Source organism: Nymphalis io, chromosome 1 (genome assembly GCF_905147045.1).
Source record: "Nymphalis io chromosome 1, ilAglIoxx1.1, whole genome shotgun sequence".
Classification (NCBI taxonomy): Eukaryota; Metazoa; Arthropoda; class Insecta; order Lepidoptera; family Nymphalidae; genus Nymphalis; species Nymphalis io.
The window spans coordinates 8,201,963-8,223,306 of NC_065888.1; the positions used below are offsets into that span (position 1 = coordinate 8,201,963).

A 21,344-nucleotide genomic window follows, 5' to 3' on the forward strand; every position below is an offset into this window, starting at 1 on the left:
TTTTTCAGTTGAAACCATATTGAAACTCTCTTCATTAATAAAACTTCCAAAAACGATTTCGGTTATGAAATTAAACACAAAGATAAAAATAATCAAGATATTTTTAGAGGAAGGCAATTTTTAAAACGATTAAATATAACTTTTATTCAAATCAGGGTGTTTTTGTACAAATATGTCATCATGTTGCTTTATAGGATTTCATTAACTTTGGAAATATCAAGGATATTAAAAAGTTTATTTCATTTTTTTGTACGCGTAATGAATTTAATGAAAAAGGAAAAAGACAGAAATGTTTCTCGAATGTAATAAAAAGTAAGACATTTAACGAATTTATAAAATACAACAAAATATGTTTGTTTGAGACAAGAGAAGTTTTATTCATGCCATCTTTATTTCGATTACACTAACTTTAAAATGGCATAGAGTGGTGCTAAGCAATTATTATGCCTCTACAAAGCTTAAATATTTCTACCGAGTTCTGATATACTCCCCGAGATGGCGCTATAACATAAAAAATCACTTAACAACACCATGAGAAATTGAACTTTTAGAAAGCTTCGAATAACTTTTAAGCATGTTTGGCTGTTATTTAACTGTCTATGTAAAGATCAAAATCGATTTTTTTCCTACTCACCAGTTACATTTCAGTGAAGACTTACGTAAGGAATTATAGTATTGACTATTATAAATGATTATGATTTTTGTTTAGGTTAACCTCGATATGTGAGCCCCGAGCTAAGTTGTGAACGCGGGAGACGGTGGGTTCGCAGCCGCCGGGCCCGCCGGCCGGCAGTGCATACTTGTTCGCCGCGGTGACAGGTGGCACGACGCCCCTCGTACAAGTTACTTGCGTTCGCGTATCCCATCCTTTTGTTTATAACACTTGTTTTGCACCTTACTTTTATAAGTTTCAAGGAACCCACTTAAATATCATAATTATAATATAAAAAAAAACTTTTTAAAATGTTAACTTAAAAGTGTTGTGAAAGTGTACTGAGAATACCGGCTTCACTGTCCGCAAGTACAATTTGAATGCAAAATTGTCATAAACTATGTTAACTATCCTCACATGGATAGAAGTGTGAAACGGAGTTGAGTTTTTGTTCTCAGTTTAAGTAAGTACCTAGTTATCATATATCATCTTAAGTTTTTGTAGAGCTGTCATTATGTGTAATCTTTCCATTCAGCGAAGCGCGTTAGGCAATATAAACAGGGTACTGGTGATTGTTGTGTTGTATAGTAGTGGCTTTGGCAGCGGTCGTGGTCAACTATGGCTGAGTTGAACGCCCGCCACCGTGGCCGATGTCACCGCTCATCGGATCGCGACCACAATATTACCTCACCTCACCTTAGCAGTAATGATTCTATTAGACTCGATTTATCCACAATTGCACGCACTGTTTATTTTACATATCAAAGATAAAGTCGTAATCATACTCGCGTCTTTGTAGTTCCTTGAAAGAACATTTGTTCCTAATGTTTTGTTTAAATATTTTTATTCAACTCGGTCTTGGTGGCCGACAACCTTTATTCAAGAACCCATTTCGAATAACTAAGTAGCTCACCGTCTACTTATTCAAGTGTCATTCAAATTTCGTGATCCTAATTCTAAGATTTCTACGAATTTTAATTGAATAACAATAATTTTAATAACTCAATGAATTGTTTTGTTTTTGAATTCTTAATACAATATGCTCTAAATAAATGAACACAACGATTCAAAATATATATATGTAATTAAGAAATTTTATTAATTAAGAAATTAAATATATATATGTAATTAAGAATATTATTTTTTAAATGATATATTGCTTGAAGTAAGGAATCATTGATTTACTTTTGGTCACATTGGAGTATTTTTATCAATATGTTAGTTGTATTTGTACCTGATATAAAAATATACGGATGATTTGAAGAATATGCCTGCCTGGCGATAAAGATCTTAAAATATCTAGAATTATTCAGGAAAATTATAATGATTAACATCAAAACATAATATTTATTTGAGAATTATTTTGCGTATTCAAATACAATTACGCAAGGTTAATACCGATGCTTTTGTTTTACGACTTCATCTGTTTTTATTACCTCAAAGGAAACATAATTACCCTTTAATGATAATCAATTCGTGAACGCCAATAAAAATGTAATTGAACTGTAAATGCGAAATAAAATAGAATGGATCTATTTTTATATAGATTTAACAAATTGCACATAAAAAATAAATGAAGTGAAATCATTTAAAATAAAAAAAAATCATAACAACGTAAGAAAACTTTAAAGATGGCTATTAATTTTACTACATTATGTACATACTTAAAAATTATTATTATGTTCCGATTTGCGGTTATAATGTATACTATATGTGATAAGAATTCGGTTTGAATCAAGTGTCTCTTTATCCGGAATCCGGACAAGGAAATCTAGGTCCACTCATCGAACCCCTCCACTTGAATTTTTTTCGATTCCTTTTATCCAAATAAAATATTTGAGATTTCTTGGCAGTCGATTAACGATTCTGTTAGTGAAATTCGGAGTTGATTTAAAAATTTACATATTATTTTATTATTACCTGTTTCATTTGCATTGACGTGAATTCTAAAGATACAATTTATTTAACGTTAACATTTTCCGTGAGAACTTATTCTAATTGAACCTACTTTATTGGAGAGATCCGCCAAATATCAATATACTTTATATAATTATGCAACAGTTATACTATATGTGTATATGAAATTTTATAAAATCTACGGTAGCACTTACTTAGTTTTAGTTTGGCTTAGGAATTAATTTGAGTAGAAGCTGCCTGGGTTTCCTTAGATACAATTGCACTTTAAGAAATGTAATCAACTATTTACATCGTCAATATTGTACCAAGCTACATCTATGAGGATCTATATCTATAGGGCTCTACAATGCTATGGTCTTTGCGCCTGTGATTACAAGTTTGGTGCTTGATAAGGTGTGTCTGTCTGTCTGTGTCCACCCACACACGTATATAAGCCTATACAAAACCTTACTTACACTCACTACCAGTAGTTATCACATACACAGGTATGTGGTCTATATGAATACTGAGACCGAGAATTAATATTTTCAAAAGACAGTTTTTCCTAAAAACAGCTCTATAACAGATTTTTATATTACAGTACCAGTCACAGCCTGTTAATGTCCCATTGCTGGGCTAAGGCCTTCTCTCCCTTTTTGAAGAGTAGGTTTTTATATTTTGTACGTGTAATTAGGTCAATCGATAATTACTGGTATATTTAACGACTTTAAAGACTATATTGAGTCGGTCATGGCAGTTAATGTAATATAAATACATTTTGTTATGTTTTGCTTATTTTATAGAGTATAAAGTAGTTAACACATATAGTGAACAAGTAGATTATGTTCAATGTCAAATGACAACAGCACAACAGTAACATGTAATAAGTTTGACATTTAATAATATTTATATAGTCGAAGAGCATTATGACATACAATATTGAACGCACTCAAACATTGATGTTCAATAATATAATACATATAATATGATGGAAAGCATTTTTACTTTTTATACGCATTGTATTAGTTTTATATATATGTAAGTAACTATTAAAGCCTTTAAGTAAGTTAGTTGTCGTATTAATTTGAAGCGTGAAAGCATATGTTATTCGAATTTTATTGTTATATTTTGGTGCAGTTTAACTAATTGGATGCAAGGAGAGGGATCAAACTCTTCGATAGCTGCTTTAGTTAATGCTTTGTGTTGAGTTGGTTTACTTTGTTTTGACTGTTACACAATACATTAACAAAAGCGTAAATTTAATCTTCTTAAACTAAGTTTAAGTTGTAAAATTTAATAACTCTTGTGTAATTATCTTCTAAAATTATACCTTTCTCAAAATTAAAACTTTGTTGATAACAATCTTATTAGAATTTACGCCTTATCGAAATATCGCAATCACATGAATTATGAGAAATGTATAAGAATCCTATATATCAATTTTATATACACATTTTAGCCAGTATAAAGCTAGTAATAATAACAAAAAAAAATTATAAAAAAGGGAGGTGGGCGAGCATATGAGCTACGTGATGGCAAGTGGTCAACACCACTTATAAGCATTGGCACTGTAAGAAATATTACCCACCACTTACATACCCAATACGCCACCAGCATACTCAGATGTTATCTCCCTAATGTTTGTACTACTTTACTTACCTTTCTAACCTACACACACTCTACTAAGTCCAGCTGCTTGTAGGTAGAATATATGATGAATCTACCCAGATGAGCTTAAAAACTATGAACATATCGTACTGTGAACAGCGTATGAGTAAATGATTCGAATATGGACATGAATATTCGCATCCATTCGGTAGCGCGGGTGCGGTGGGGACGCCGCCGTCGCGGACAATAGAGCCTTTGTTGCACAATGCCCATTTCCGATTACCAGATTGAATCGTGGCCGTCAAAGCGCTCCTGTTCCAATAATCGCAGCGTTATATAGAATCTTTAAAATATTTCTATAGTATTATTATAAGAAAATGAATAGGATAAAAGTTTCATGTAGGTAAATTCAAGACATTGGTAAAAATATATATTTATTTTTTGTAAATAATATTTAATCTCGGCAACTATTAGTGAAATCTTAGAGTCGAACGTATTGCTGTCTATCGGTTGGAAATTGTCGTCAGACGCTATACAAATCTTGACAAACTTGCACGCAACAGTGGACTTCTAAATCATTATTTCGTTCCTAGTCGAGAGCCCGTCACGAACAGTTTGCGGTCAGAAACTTCCAATAGGAATCGAACTAATATCACTTCATTCGCTTCACGCTACGCTTCTCAAGTCTTCGTAAATTCTCAAAGTTTAGTTGTTATTTAATAGAATCTAATACGGTCGGGCGCATCATTCGTACTCGATGTAACGATACCCACTGCTTCTGCTCATTGTTGCGAAACTTTAGACGAATTTGCGACGATCGCGTTTCATTAAGAGGTGTTTTGGTGTGAAAGGAACGCTTTTATTTCACAAAGGAGTGAATATAGAGCAAAGTTTTAGGGGTTCTTCGTTAGTTGCTCATTCACAGGTGAAGCGCTTCGACTTTAATATTTTAGCGATTAATTTTATAGCTGGTACTATTTTACGAGCTTTCATTTAACTTCTACTGTTCGTATGTGTGGGTCAAATCTTGAAACTGAATTTTAAATCTATTCCAATTGAGCTTAAGTTATATATATATATTTTCATGCTCGTTACTATATAATAAAATAGTTTCAATAAATGGATCCAATTGAACTATATTATGAACCTATTTTTTAATATAATTTTAATGAATTGCGTAACAATACAATACAACAACAATAAATTTTTTTTTTTTTATAGCATAGGAAGGTGGACGAGCATATGGGCCACCTGATGGTAAGTGGTCACCAAACGCTCTTAGACATTGGAATTGTAAGAAATGTCAACCATCGCTTATAGCCAATGCGCCACCAACCTTGGGAACTAAGATTTTATGTCCCTTGTGCCTGTAATTACACTGGCTCACTCACCCTTCAAACCGGAACACAACAATATCAAGTATTGCTGTTTTGCGGTAGAATATCTGATGAGTGGGTGGTACCTACCCAGACGAGCTTGCACAAAGCCCTACCACCAGTAAAATTAACATTAGCTCTTGCACTTGCACAACGCAAAATTTATATAAAATATTGTATAGTTGTTTAGTGTTTTATGCAAATAGAAACAATGAACTTAATTATTGCAAAGTATGTATCTAGTAGTTGAGTTACAGATTACAAGAGCTCTAACTTCAAATCAATAACCCTTGTCTGTGTAACATGAAAACCCATTCATAGTTAATAGAAACAATTAATCTTGTAAACGGGATATCAGGGGGGGGGGGCGCTTAACATCTCACACTCATGCATCGTACATACCCTAATGCGCTGTGGGCAAAGCAGTCGTTATTAAAATTCCATTTTGAACTGTCGGCCATTCTACACGAACTCAACTGAGAATCCTAATTTAATAACTGCAACTTTTTAATTAACGCTCATATTAAAACTAACCAAAAGGCTAACTACCAAGTATTTCCTCAGTCTCACAGCTTCTAAGTTTTATGCGAAATGTGCTGCTTTATAAAATATAAATCCAGAAACTGATTATTTAAAATCATCACTAGTTTTTCTTAGTTTTTATTACGATTTTTAAAATAGAGTACGTTGTTATTCTTACTAGGTACTAATATACCATACCTTAACCAATAAATCGCAGAGGTTATTTTTTGTTAGAAATTCTATAATTGTTTGAAATGATTATTAAATCATATAGGATATTTCTTTATCTTTAAAATCATAACACATTAAAGATACATTTTATTATAGAATAACTTCACTGCTCTATAATATGTACGGCAAGAGAATAGTTAATTCCCAGACGAGTTGAATTTTTTTAAATAGTGGGCGTGGTAGCAACAGAAAAGGTAAGCCTTCACATGGGCCGCTCATCTCAGTTCCTCTGATTGTTATGAGAGCGATATCGCCGCGAGCTACCTGAGGTAATTTTAGACTCGAGAAATTACTCTTAATAATAAATGTACCTACTAATTTTAGGGAACCAAAATGCTTAACCTCTTTGTCGAAACCATCAGGATCTTGTAGTCGGAATACATTATTTCTGACTCATTCGGCTGGGTTTCTCTCCGATTTAATGTTCCCAAGTGTCTTTCTATTCCCTTTTTAAAATTCTTTGGCACTTTTCGTAGTTTAACATTGTACGGCGTATGTCGCCAACGTATATCATTTGCAAGCAATTCGCAAGCTCTGCTTTTTGGCTCTCATCCAAGTGAGCACTTGAATCCAAGTCATCTGTTAAGTTTGTTTCAAGGTCTATATTGGTTACTTTTATTACATATCCAATAAAGTTTAAACAATTCAGGTTTTCTTAAAGATTGAAACAGCATTTTATTATTAAAAATATCTGCAAAAATCTGCTTTTAATATTATAAATGCGAATATGAAAAAATAAGACGATTATACAAATAACACGGTTAAGGTTTTTTGTACCAGAAAAAACGCGCGTCCGGTAACTTACGGCCTCCCGGAACAATGTGTTTTTTCACCCTGAATCCCACTCCTCGTTTCTCTCTGGGGTTTCACGAGGAAATTCATTAATACGAACTATATAATACATAGCTATAAAACTTTTTGATATACACATTAGAATTTTAATAAAAGTTCATAATTGTCATAGTTCCGACGAACTACGAAATCAATTAAACATATATACATATATTTATTTAGTTCGAAGTTTGTCTCGAGATTACGCTGTCTATGTTTTTTATACTTCTTTTTAACAATGTATATGGCACTCACGATGTTGCGTGCGACTTATTGCCGTATAAAATTTGAGCTGGGTCATTTGACTTAATAGGAGCGTACTTACTGGCGCAGTCAGTTCAATTTCGTAATTCAAGACAATAACGGCCCCGAATTTCGGTTTCCTTATCACTTTTACGTTAAATAAATTATTCATTTTCAGCAATTGTTCTTATTAAGTTGCTCAATTTTGACTCACTTCTGAGATGATCATTGAGATCCAGCTTTGCCTCGCAAATTGTGTAGATATTAGCTCCGTCTTTTGTTTTGCGTTGGGACTTATCGTACGCTTTCGTAAATTATATTACTTTCAAACATCGACTAAATAATAATACAGAATAATAATATAGCTAAATAAAAGAAACTTACAGCTTTTAAATGTCCTTCCTGGGCAGGGGCCTCCTCTCATTTTGAGGAGGGGGTTTGGAGCTTAATCCACCATCCTGCTCAAATGCGTGTTGGTGGATGCACATGTTGTAGACTACCATTTGACATAATATGCAGGTTTCTTTACGATGGGCTTTTTTGTCCGGGGTAGAACCTGCAATCTTCGCCTAAGATTTACGTCTTCTAGTCACTGGGTTGTGACTTGTAATTTTTTTATTTTATTATTATATTTGTCGCTTTTTTAGAAAATTGCGAACTTATGTTAATAAATTGCCTAAATTAATTGCATTGTTACAAACCTGCTAACGTTTTATATAGTGTTTATTGACTATACAGTTTAATTTTCTTTTATCTTAAATATCAAAATCTGAAGGGCAAAATACCAATAAGTTAATGAAATGTAATTTCTTAGAAAAATAACTGAATATTGTTATGTGGTATATAAAATATACGATATACTCTTCGTCCATTAAGGCATATTCTTACTTGTGTTGTGACGTCGCTATGCGTCGACATTCGTGAACGTATTTTCTAGTCATTGTAACGGGTTTTGAATGACAGCATATAGAATCTACATTTAAAGTGTTTGTTATGATTAATTGAACTTTAATCATTTGAAACATTCAACAATGTTCTGGTTATATATTATAGCTTTCTTGTTATTTTCTACTGTTACTTCATACGTCTGGGTTTCATTGGTCAACGCACTGATTATTATAAGCTTACTGCCTTAAAGCAGATAAATTTTTTATGACAGAATAAGTCATGATAGACTTTTGATAACTGCTTATATAAGAACCGATTTAGAAATTGATATTTTCTTTGAAATTTTGACAGATTTTGGATATATATGTTGTGTGTGCTTATGCACCACCAACCTTGAGAACTAAGATGTCATGTACATTGTGCCAGCAATTACACAAGCTCACTCACCCTTCAAACCGGAACATTATAGCACTGAGTATTGCTGTTTGGCAGTAGAACATAAGATGAGTAGGTTGGTATCTACCACCAAGTGAAAAATATATAGAAAATTTAAATGCCTATTTTATTCTTTTCATATTTAGTTAACTGACGATTTAAGAATCGGTGAATTAGGGTTACCTTTAAGTATCCAATAGCCTAGCGATGTCTTTAACAATCTTAAACTTAAAATTACATTTCGAATTCATATGTTTTTAATCAAGTAAGAAGAGAATGCAATAAAAGATAAATAATTACATGAGCAGAAAACAAAACCGCTAGTTAAATTTGCATATCCACTGAACTATCACTCTTGGCCAGTGAATGTTAGTTCACAAGTTTACAATAGTTAGTTTTTGTCGTCTGATATAGAATTGTACATTAGTATGCGAGGTAAAGAGCACGTGACGGCATGCGAAGGCGTCCGCTCGCACCTTCGCCTATACTTAAATATGACTATAAATAAAAGGCATATAAAATTGGATAACACATCATCGTAATTCGTAGGCTGGTCAATGTATCAATACCATTCAATTGTTTCAATTTTCAACACATACAAGTACTTAATATTGCTAAGTCACGTATTAAAAAAATATTTATACAATAAATAATCTTACTAGTTATGGAAAAAATATCTGTATTCCTTTGGTATTGATACTGTAGAAGCTCGTATATATAAAAATGGAGCTCCAATTAAACGTTGTTTTAAATTGAATCAAAATGTCGTATGATTTTTTTAAATCGTGGACTTACGAAGCGAGATAGAGAAGAATATTTTAAGGTACTAATAAATCTTAAGAATTATTCAGTTCTTGTACACTTCTTGTCAAAGTAATGCAGTTTGGAGGATACTATATAGCATAGATTTACATCCGACAAATACAGGTTTTATCTCGATGTCTTCCTTCGCGAGATGAATCATAAACACAAATTAAACAACACATGACAATTCAGTAGTTTTCTCGGATTTGAACACGAATCATCGATTAAGATTCATGTATTCTCAGCACTAGGCCAACTCTTCTGTACAGTAGATATTTTTACGTACAATTGTAGCGATATATTAACGCTAATATCGCAAGCAGAAACCCTTCTTATGGAAGCACTGTGCTGTAGCGCGTCATGGCGGCTTGCATAATGTAATGGTCTGTAGAATAAAATAATAAGTCTTTCTCACCAACTGTTATTCATTATATCACATTTAGTAAATTATTAATCTCATAATATTATACATTTTTTAAATGTTTTAAGAAAACATTGTCAACCGAATAATTTATTTTTCCTGTCATATTCGTTGCAAATATAATTTATTTTTTAAGTTTTTTGTGTATTCGACCAAACACCGTATAATATATTCAAAAGATTCATCGTACAATGGTTTAAATTGCAAAGCATAAACGGTTGTTTTTATTTTGAGAATATGCTTAAAAATACTAAACTAAAATAAAAGCATTAAGCTTATATTTTAGTTTAGTATTTTCTTGGGTTAGATTTTTTTAGTTTTTATCACATCAAAGTCATTTAAATTAACTGTGTCCAACAACAGTTGGACACTAAAAAAAAGACAAAAAAGGGCAAAATAGATTATGTATACAATACAATTTAGGTGGGTATTTAAATGTACTTACTGTGTATGTAATAACAGGTTAACGTAAAATATTAAATTTAAATATGCGTTTACAAAATATCAAAGCATTTACAGATGTATTCTATTTACATCGCTACTGATAGCGTTTTCAGTACAGCCATATTTAAAATTACCTTTTTTACATTGCATTCAATATACTTACTATAATAAAACCCAGATTAGTTCATAATTTATAAATTTAAATTTATATTCCGTATCTTTGACAAATATTATACACATATTCTATTGATGCAATCGTAAGGAAATATTAAATTTGTTGTCATAGAATTTTAAATATATTAATTTATTTCCATATTAAAAACAAAAAAAAAAAAATTGAGCTGGACATGTCATTTCAAATTAGCCGAACCCGTGATTCATGCGTGTTAAATTTAGATTATACATGACTATATCGCACACGTGATGAATAATTGCCTAGATTGCTTGTACGCCTCATTGATTTAGGCTTATACGGCTGCAGACTCCAAAGTTCTGGGTTCAAATTCCGTGAATAAAATGTTTTATACACTCCCGTGCCTCGGAAAACACGTTAAGCTGTTTGGTCTACGCCTGAACTGTCTCCGATCGTGTTAGATTGCCTATCCATGGGATTATGAGAGATTAGAATAGAGAGTGTTTGTCCAAAAAACATGTAATACAATGTATGTGTAACGTACAAAATTTATTGGATTAAGAGAATTATAATACATATTACGAAAACTTTGTAAAATATTATTTATAATTCAAACTTTTAATACTGCAAGAGAAATTAGAAGAAAAAAATGTTTGTAATTTTACTATTTTTGTAGCATTTTATTTAATAATTTATTAAAATAGCTTTTATTTTTTATTAAAACATAAATATGATATTCCGTAGCTGTAACAAAAATAAATATAATGGATTTCCTAAATAACTCTCAATCCCTCTAGGGTCGATTCTCAATAATATCTGAGGCATGTTTGTATTAACTCTCTGAATATTAGATTTCTAATTTCAAAGATGACAAGCTTCAATACAACCTTTCAACTCTTTTTTCCTTTTCTATGGTTATATTAAAAAAAAAACAAAGTCGATGTGTATCAGCTTGCCTACGATTTAAAATAACCTAACTATCTAGATACTTTGTCAACATGTATAACTTTAAACATGCTTTTTTTATTTAGATTAAATAGCAATAACAGTTTTTATAAACAAACAATAAATTGATAAACATATAACAATCAATCAATCAATCAATCAATCAACAGCCAATCGTTGTCCACTGCTGAACATAGGCCTCTCCCAAGGTGCGCCAAAGCTCCCTGTCCTCCGCCTTCCGCATCCAGTTGGTGCCCGCCACCTTCTTAAGGTCGTCGGTCCACCTGGCTGGAGGGCGCCCTACGCTGCGCTTGCCGATTCGCGGTCTCCACTCTAGGACTCGTCTGCTCCAACGGCCATCGGTCCTACGACATACGTGACCAGCCCACTGCCACTTCAGCCTGCTAATTTTGCAAGCTATGTCGGTGACTCCGGTTCTTTTCCGGATAATCTCATTTCTGATCTTATCCTTCAAAGATACTCCGAGCATAGCTCGCTCCATAGCACGCTGAGCGACTTTGAATTTGTGGACTAGTCCCGCAGTTAGTGTCCACGTTTCGGCACCGTATGTCATGGCAGGTAAGACGCATTGGTTGAAGACTTTCGTCTTCAAACATTGCGGTATAGACGACTTGAGGACTTGACGAAGGTTGCCAAATGCTGCCCATCCCAAGCGAATTCTTCGATCGGCTTCCTTCTCGAAGTTGTTCCTACCGACTTGTATTATCTGTCCTAGGTAGGTATATTCACTAACAACTTCGAGAGGTTTCTCCTCGACGTATATCGGTCCCGGCACGACATGCCTATTGAACATGACCTTGGTCTTGTCCAAGTTCATACCGAGACCGACACACCGGGAAGACTCGCCTAGGCTACGCAGCATTTCGGTGAGTTGTTCCAGCGACTCTGCTATGATGACGATATCGTCGGCAAATCGAAGGTGTGAGATGTACTCGCCGTTTACATTGACTCCATACCTAGTCCAATCCAGCGTTTTGAAAACGTCTTCCAACGCGTTGGTGAACAGTTTCGGGGATATTACATCCCCCTGTCTCACCCCTCTGCGCAGTTGGATCGCCTTCGTCTTACAGTCCTGGATGTGGACAGTCATTGTAGCGGCGTTGTACAGACATCTCAGTACCTCGATATATCTCCAATCGATATGACATCTCTGCAATGAGTCGAGCACTGCCCAGGTTTCGATGGAGTCGAAGGCTTTCTCGTAGTCCACAAATGCCATACACAGCGGCTGATTGTACTCTTCGGTCTTCTGCACAATCTGCCGAACAGTATGGATGTGGTCCACGGTGCTGTAGCCTGATCGAAAGCCGGCTTGCTCTGGGGGCTGGAACTCGTCAAGTCGTCTGGCAAGACGGTTCGTGACGACTCTTGAGAACAGCTTATACACGTGACTCAGGAGGGAGATTGGTCTGTAGTTTTTCAAGAGGGTTTTATCACCTTTCTTGAAAAACAGTACCACCTCACTCCCGCTCCACGTTTCCGGGGTCTTGCCATGTTGGATGACGGAATTAAAGAGGCTTGCTAGCTCTTTCAGGACCGGAGTCCCGCCTGCCTTAAGCAACTCTGTTGTGATTCCGTCATCTTCCGGAGCTTTGTTGTTTTTAAGCTGTTCTAGAGCCGCCCTAATCTCTCCTTGGTCAACGACCGGGAGCTCCTCGGAGTAATGGCGCATAAGAGGGGCGCGCTGGTCATCAATACTGATTCCCACGGGTTTATCCGATCTTGAAGAGAACAACTGCCCATAAAACCTCTCTACTTCTCCGATAATCTCAGGCCTAGAGGTAACGACCCCACCATTTTCAGTTTTAAGTTTTGTCAGACGCGGCCTCCCAAACTTGCGAGCGAACACTTTCGATCCCCGATTTTGCTCAATCGCAGCCTTGATGGCACGGGTATTGGAGCGTCGGAGATCGCGTCGCGTCAGCGTTTTTATTGTTCGGTTTAAGGCCTTATCTGACAAAAACGATGGTAGTTCTCGTCGTTTTCTCATGAGCTCGAGTGTCTCAGCAGAGAGTTTTGGTGCGTTGTCTCTTCTCTGTGGCGGAAAACACTTGCGGGATGTGTTTTGCAGTATTTTGACCAGCGTGTCGGTTCTCTCATCAATGCTAAAAACATATAACGTACACGATATATAATTAGTTATTTATTATAAATTATTAGTCTTTGTATATACATATTTAGTTTAACAGAACATAAATACGCAGTCTTTATTGCTTTCATTTCACTTTTAAAATAGACACCACGCAGCTCACGTAGAAATTCTTACTTCAAAAACTTTTGAACTTTATTTTTAGATACTTTATAGTAACAGTAATTTACTTTATTCCACACAAACTAAATATATGTGTTTCTCCTGCAGATGTATATATATAAATATGTACAGAATAATTTTGGTATACAAATACCGAAGATGTGCTTTCGGAATACAAAAATACAATAGTTTTATATAGCAAATATTCATACCGAAACTATAAGTTATTATATATTTGAATTTTCTTTATTAATCGGATTAGTTAGTTCAATATGAATTCGGATTAAAGCACAATAAAACTTATCTGTATAATTTCTAGCTATATATATATATATGTATATAAGGTTATTTATTATAAAATTTAATATCACTACATATTATAAAACAAAGTCCTCCCGCCGCGTCTATCTGTCTGTTTGATCACGATAAATTAAAAAAGTATATGTAGTAGATTTTCTAATGGAATACATACCAATAGACCGAATGATTTGTGATGAAGGTGTACGTATATAATTAATTAAGTATTGTGTAAATTAGCTGAAATATGAGGATGATTGAAGAAAATGTCGGAAAAACACCTGCCGGCTTGAAACTTTACTAACGTGCGCTGCGTAAACCATTATTTCTAAATAAACGTTTTATGTAGGTCCTTATTCTACCTGTGCGATATCGAGACAGGTAGCTAGTATGGGAATAAAAATATACTAGTTTCCACCGCAGGTTCACCCGCGTATGAGAGAGGTGCTAGGTAGAAGTATGCCTATGTCCGTCTTTGGGGTTCAAGCTTGCTGCGTACAACCTTTATCTAAATCGGTTCAGTACTGTAGACGTGTAAGCGTGACATATAGACAGACAAAGTTTCGTTTGCATTTATAATATTAGAATAGACATGGATATTTTTACAGGACACAATTCGGAAATAAAGTTATGAAACTGTATACATTATTTTATCACTCAGATAATACAGTTTGTGTATTCAGGAAACATATTAAAACAGAGCTCGTTTCACCGATACACATTATTTCCCATGAGTATGTACGTGGGAACGTAATGATAATTGTTAAACTGTATTAATGCGATATTCACAGTTTTGATGCATTGTTCCATCAACATAGACTTCTCGCGTACTTCGGTCTTACAAAGAAATAATTGTTTTTACGCCATCGCATTCTTTAATTCTCCATTTCTTGTTATAAACACAGATTTCTGCAATTGATAAAACAAACATTTTGATAAAAAGTATTTTCGCTTTCCTTTTATTTATGCATATTTTTATTATGTAGATTACATTTTATTTTAGGTTAAAATTTTTAGGGTTTAAAATCTCTGTTATAGCTAGTTCGTTAGTTACGAATGTGTATGGGATTTAGAGCCTACTCCTACATACCCACATTGTGATTAAATAGTGATCTCCATTCCGCTGTAGCCACGTTCGGTGCAAAGCTACGTTGTCAATCGCAAATCTTCTTTTTATTTTCCGATCAGACAATGGCGGAAAAATGTTTTCTACGTGTGGGGGTACCAGGGGTCAATAGAGGGAGCACTAATCTCGGTCGGGGTCGTTTGGATTAATTGTTCGTATTGCCGTCTTTGTTTGTTTCGAAGTTTTGCTTGTTAGAAGTTTGACCATGCACTAAATTCTTTTTACGGTGATTTCGAATGTCTTTCGATATAGTCCATTTATCTAACTATCAAATACAATACTATATACATTACTTTAATACATTACATTAATAAATTTACAACATAAATAATTATATATCTAAACATGTAATAAGAATATAATTACGAATAGCCTTAATCAAATTGTTATATTTTTATCAAAAAATACAAAATTTTAAAGCGTACCTTTGACGCGATGTCAGAATCAAAATGAAAAATTCAATGTCGCAGGCATTTATTTAAAAAAAATAGACTTAACTTTGAAATAGGCAGACATTTACAATAGACGTCCGTCAATACGGCGCAACATTATAATTGTATACGCGGCAAAAAATACGCCTATTAGAGAGGGCGCGTAACTAATTAAAATAAAATTGTTAAAACAGTGAACGTAGCGCGTTCGCCCCGGACTAACTTTTAACGAGGATATATTTGGTTTCGACTAACCCTTTGGTGATTTTCCTATTGAGTCTCGTTGCAAATAACTCAGTAATTGCCTCCAAACAACTTCTAGCTTTGTGGAGAGAATAGCGATGTTGCGTCTATGATTTGAAGCCCCAGCTTAATAACAGTTAAACTTATTAACTAAAGATGAAGGTTAAGTAAAGTTAGTATTTTCTCAAATTCATAATTAAATTGTAAAATATGGAACAAATAAAATACTCTCTAGAAAACAGACGGATTTATATATTACGATGAACACCAGCTAAAAATAAAATTCTCAGGCATTAACTATTTCTTTATAGATCTTTTTATGTCTATCAAGTGCACTTTTAAAATGGTATATGTTTACAGCGGGTGCTGACAAGCCGGCAAGATGATGGAATGCCTCTGTCCCGCGCCGCGCACGCTTGCTTGTCGCGTGGTGCTCCTCGACGAAAGAGAACTGTTGCATGAGATGCAGGTAACATTATTAATTATATTAATTACGTTACGTTTCACAGTTTTAATAATACAAACTTTTCCTAAAACGGAAATTAAAAAAATACTTTCCCTTTTATTAAAAGGAATAATTGAAAGCTGTAAACAAAAGCTGAATTTAGTCAAACACCTTTCATATAAATTCTTTAATACATTTCTATATCAGAAAATGGAAAGCTTATTTCGAAGCCAAGCTTGCTTCGACGGACGTCCCGACGGACGTTGTCGGTATTTTCAATTTCGCCGTATGATGAAACAACGCGTGGATTTTTTTTCCGTTTCTTTTCCCGCACTTTTGAAGTGCAGCTATTCCGAGACGAATTATTTGAAGTACACCCAGGGGCTCAAGGAAGGTCTTTTATATGCGGGACTCGGGTCCAAGGTGCGGGCGATGAATTCACTGAATCGTACGTCGACTCTATGAATATTAAATTCTATTTGGTTGGTATTGTCGCCGCGTGGTGAATGTGAGAGTGGTTCGCGAACATCGTACCCCGCGTCTTACTAGAGCTTTCCTCGATGTCATCTGTCATTGCATTTATTTCAATCGAAATAAGGTTTGTTAAGCAGTAAAAAAAGATAAATTGTTTTCAAAGTTACGTCTCGAAGACGTCAAGTAAAGTCATAAAGTCTCCGATGTATTAGTTTTTTGCAACCGCCTAACAAGAATAGCACTTATGAATTCAACAAAATATCTTAATCTTTTTGTATTATCTCTGATGGCGTCAAACTTAGTAATGTTGTCTTAAACTTATATTAAGCTAAAAGACATATAACTGAAAACAAGGCTAAACTTGGCGAAATACTTTTATATGCCTTGAAATATTAAGGAAACTTGTTCTTCAAGCAAATTCGTAGATATGTCGGGTTGAAATCGTTCAATTCGGGTAAAGTGGAAGCGACGACAGTTCGACATTTCTGCTAAATTGTATGGTTATTTTAGATAAATCGGCGTCCTTTCCTTCCAGTTTCCCCGTCTACAAAGGGACATTTGTCTCGAGCGGATTCGGTGACAACTTTTCTCCCTCCACATTACCAAATATATAAAGATTTATTTGTTCTAACTAGTGCCATTCCACGCCGGCGCGGGAGAGTGATTACACTCGATAACAAATTGCGTGATTAAACGAACCTTATCAATGTTTGCGAACCAATTTATTTGAGTGTCCTATCATTTGTGAGATTTTTATATGTTTTCATTACAAATAAATTGCCACATTATGTAACATGCCCTCAAATAATGTGAAATGATTAATTAATTATTACTGTATTACAAAACTTGATTCTGCTATTTTATATTTAACTATTAAATACATACAAAAAGATTTTAGTTTGTATACAAATAACATAACGGGATATTAGATATAAATATTCAAATGAAGTCGTTTATGCGTTCAAGATACATATCATTAAGCACGTGTGTCTGTACAATAATTTACCAATCGTTCATAACTATTACAAATATCTGTTTCTCACATCGGATCACATAAAGGATAAAACCAAGATATATAGATAGGTTAATAATATATGATTAAATCTTTATTTTGCATGAAAATCGATGAATAGTAACTTCAAGTTTTTTTTTATCATCTATACACATTTCACTTATTTACATGAGATTTAAAAATGAATAGGCTAAATTAAAAGCGAGTGTTCTTCCCCTTAACTGATCCATTTTTTTATCTGAAATAAAATATAAAAAAATTGCTCAGCAATTTACGATTGCAGAGTGAATGTATTTGTAAAGAGTATTGTCGCAGCAGCAAATTGAGTCGACAGCATTTCACGGTCTACTGCGTAGATGAACCTCGTCCACGTACCATGTCTCTGCTTTATTGCTGTCTTTGTTGCCTGTTGCTCGCGTTGATATTATAACTGAGAACTATCATCTGCAAAGGTTGATCGTTTCAACAATACTTCATTAAAGCTTTTTTTTGCAATGGGGTAAATAATTTATGGGGTGTATGTAACACCAGCGACAGCTACATAAGCTAATTACCTTTTTTACCTTGCTTTTTAAATTACTGTAGATGTCAAATAAATGAGATTAACCTCTAATACAATATAGTAATTCAAAATAATCTAAGGTTTATTATAGAAATACAACATATTTTATTATAGTCGAATGCCTGTGAACAAAAATTAATGAACTCTCGCCGTAGGGCTTAATTAACGTGCAATAAGGCACAAAAAGATTGAAAATTAAATACTTCCATCGGTGAACTGTTTGTCGTTCCATACAGGCTGAGAGGCTGCCCCGCGGCTACTATTGCGTGTATGCGTAGGTACCTACTGCTATCGCCACCAGATTTTCAAATCGTTTGTTGTTTTTTGATCTGAACATGCTCTGTTGGAAGCGAACCGACTCTGTTATTAAATCATTTATTATTCACCTCGACGAACGTTTCACATTTTCCCACAAACCGGCATAGTCTATAATGTTTGTGTTATTGAAAACATGTTCAGTTTTCGTCTGTGAATGATTATAAATTAACAATAAATAGTTGCGTTGATGATATATCATATTTAACACACGAATGACCGCATAATTGTAATCAGTTTAGTCAAATTGTTATAATTGCAATGGAATGAATATTAATTGATATTTTATTAGATTAACTTTATGCTTTAAGGTTTAATTAAATCGGCGTTGTGTTAGATTTTTTTTTTAATTTCAAAATATTACCTTTGAATACATAGTTTTAAATATTGACTGAATAGCTAAAATATGTACTGTTTAGTTTTTTATTTGAAATTTGTCTCTTTTAATAAATATTCCTCATACAAGTCTAAAAATAACAAAAAAATATTTTACCTTATACTGGCCAATTTGAAGCAGTTTGTACCTACATCACACTGCGTCGATATGATCATAATATTATAGTTCCAAGATATGTGAGTGGTTAGGCATTAAGTGCAAGGTAAGTTTGAAACGGTCGTTGACATCTTATGTAGGTTTCCTTACGACGTGCTGTATTAAAATAGCATTTAACTCTAATATTTGATTACTAGTAGTATTTAAGATGAAAATTAAAAAACGCAAGAATGGTTTCATAATATTAGGATATAAAAATAAAAATCGAAATAGGATAATTTTAAGACATCACTTTAGTGGCACATTGATAACTACAAGCACGCATATCCCTTGAATGCGTGAGAGTTCGGATGCGATCCCCGTCATTATATTGCCAGCATCATCATTGACTACTGGTCTTGCAAGTTGCGTGGAAATTAGCTTAATTGTGGAAAGCCACCAAGAAATGCTAATTGGAGATAGTGATGTTTGTATCGTGGGAGATCGATTTACATTTCGATGGCTTTCTAACTTTGAAATTGTTACGATATTCTCTATAATTTTATTTATTCTTAACCATTGAAACATTATCTAAATAGAAATGTTGATGATAACATGGAATGGGCGTTTTAAAGACAAATTTTGGCTACACATTGGGATAACGATACAAACATTTTTAAATTTAGTTGCCCTTTTTATTTGTACGCAAATCCTACAAAAATATACACATAACATTATATAATATTTATGCTTCTAATTTTTGTCCTATTTTAATTCGTCATTGTATAAAATAATTCAATTTCATATTTAACTTTTAATCTTGTTCATTTTAATTAGTTAGTAGTTCCGAAATTAACATAAGTTTCTTGTACGCAGGATAACAGTACGGGCCAAGCTTTGCTAGACGTTGTATTCAGGCACCTAGATCTTCTAGAGACGGCTTACTTTGGTCTGCGCTACGTGGATCAAGATAACCAGACGGTAAGTGCGCATCTGATTTATTACGAGAGTGAATATTCTTGTTTCGTTCTTGTAAAGGGCTGGAGGAAGGCACGAGTTTTGCTGCTTAGAATTCCTCTCCATAGCAGAGCATATGGACAAACATATTGTTTATATAACTGATAAATTATTGTTATTAAATAGATAAGTACTCTGAGGTTATATTAAAAAAAATCGGCTTTGTGTCTTTGGCCAATATGTTTCTATTGAATAAATATTTTTTTGAATATTGTATTTATTGATCATAACGGGCTCTATAATTGAATAGTATTTTTCAAACTAAAGTCTTTCTTATCTATCCTAGTTTTTTCAAGGTATATTATTAGAGAGTTTTCAAACATAATTATCTTATTATGGGATATATAATTAACTTATTTTAACGTTTTTTTTAATAGCACTGGCTCGACGCTGGAAAACGATTACGGAGGCAGCTCCGCGGCTCTGATACACACACATTCTACTTCGGAGTTAAATTTTATGCATCAGACCCATGCAAATTATTAGAAGAAATAACCAGGTATCTACAAATCCTAACATGTTATCCAGTTTTTTTTAGATTATCACATATTGCAAGGTGGCTTAATTTGACACAGTCATTTTATTTGTCAGCTGATATATTTTAAAACAAAAAAATTATAATAACGGTGACGTTTTAAACTAAAATAATGTATTTTTAATTTATGTACAAATCTTTCAACAAAATAAGAAAACTTTTTTGACAGGATGAAAACAAATATTCACAGATTTATAAAATAAATAAGAATTAAAGGGATAAAAATAGCCCCCGAAAATTATTAAACACAAAACGCCTTTATTCATTCGTTCGTTTCGTTCTTTTCATTCACATTTATTTCAAATTGAAATGATTAAGGTCTTTAAAGCATTTGAGATTTACGAATAAATTAAAAAGTAGTTTTGGCGTAAAACAGTTAATTTTAGGATTTACCCGGATTAACCGTGAAACGGGTTATAAAGGCTGCTTTCAAAAAAAATTCTCAAATACACTTAAATGTACTGGACTTCAGGCCTGGTACAACGTTCTCGTTACTAGTAATTTTGATTCAGTTCATGTAAATTAAACATTCAGTCATTCAGAGCTTTATTAAATATATAATAAAAATAGACGAAACATGAAACAATATTTTATGAAAAAATTACAATTAATAATTTCAATTAATAATATTATTTTTTTTTAAATCCCGATAAATTTCAATCCGACACGACCGAAAAGAGTTCAGGCGCAGGACCTTCCCGACTCCGGCTTTTT

At 33.6% G+C, this 21,344-nt stretch overlaps 1 protein-coding gene across 2 annotated transcripts in view; it reads left to right on the forward strand.

Moving 5' to 3' along the window:
• Positions 1-815: 815 nt before the first annotated feature.
• LOC126769687 (band 4.1-like protein 4) overlaps positions 816-21,344 on the forward strand; it is a 39,111-nt gene continuing 18,582 nt past the window's right edge. For both annotated transcript variants that reach the window (XM_050488694.1, XM_050488635.1), the window contains exons 1-4: positions 816-1,115; positions 16,159-16,267; positions 19,955-20,059; positions 20,473-20,594. In XM_050488694.1, the coding sequence (XP_050344651.1) occupies positions 16,181-16,267; positions 19,955-20,059; positions 20,473-20,594 (314 nt within the window). In that variant the 5' untranslated portion in view covers positions 816-1,115; positions 16,159-16,180. The remainder of the gene's footprint in view (positions 1,116-16,158; positions 16,268-19,954; positions 20,060-20,472; positions 20,595-21,344) is intronic.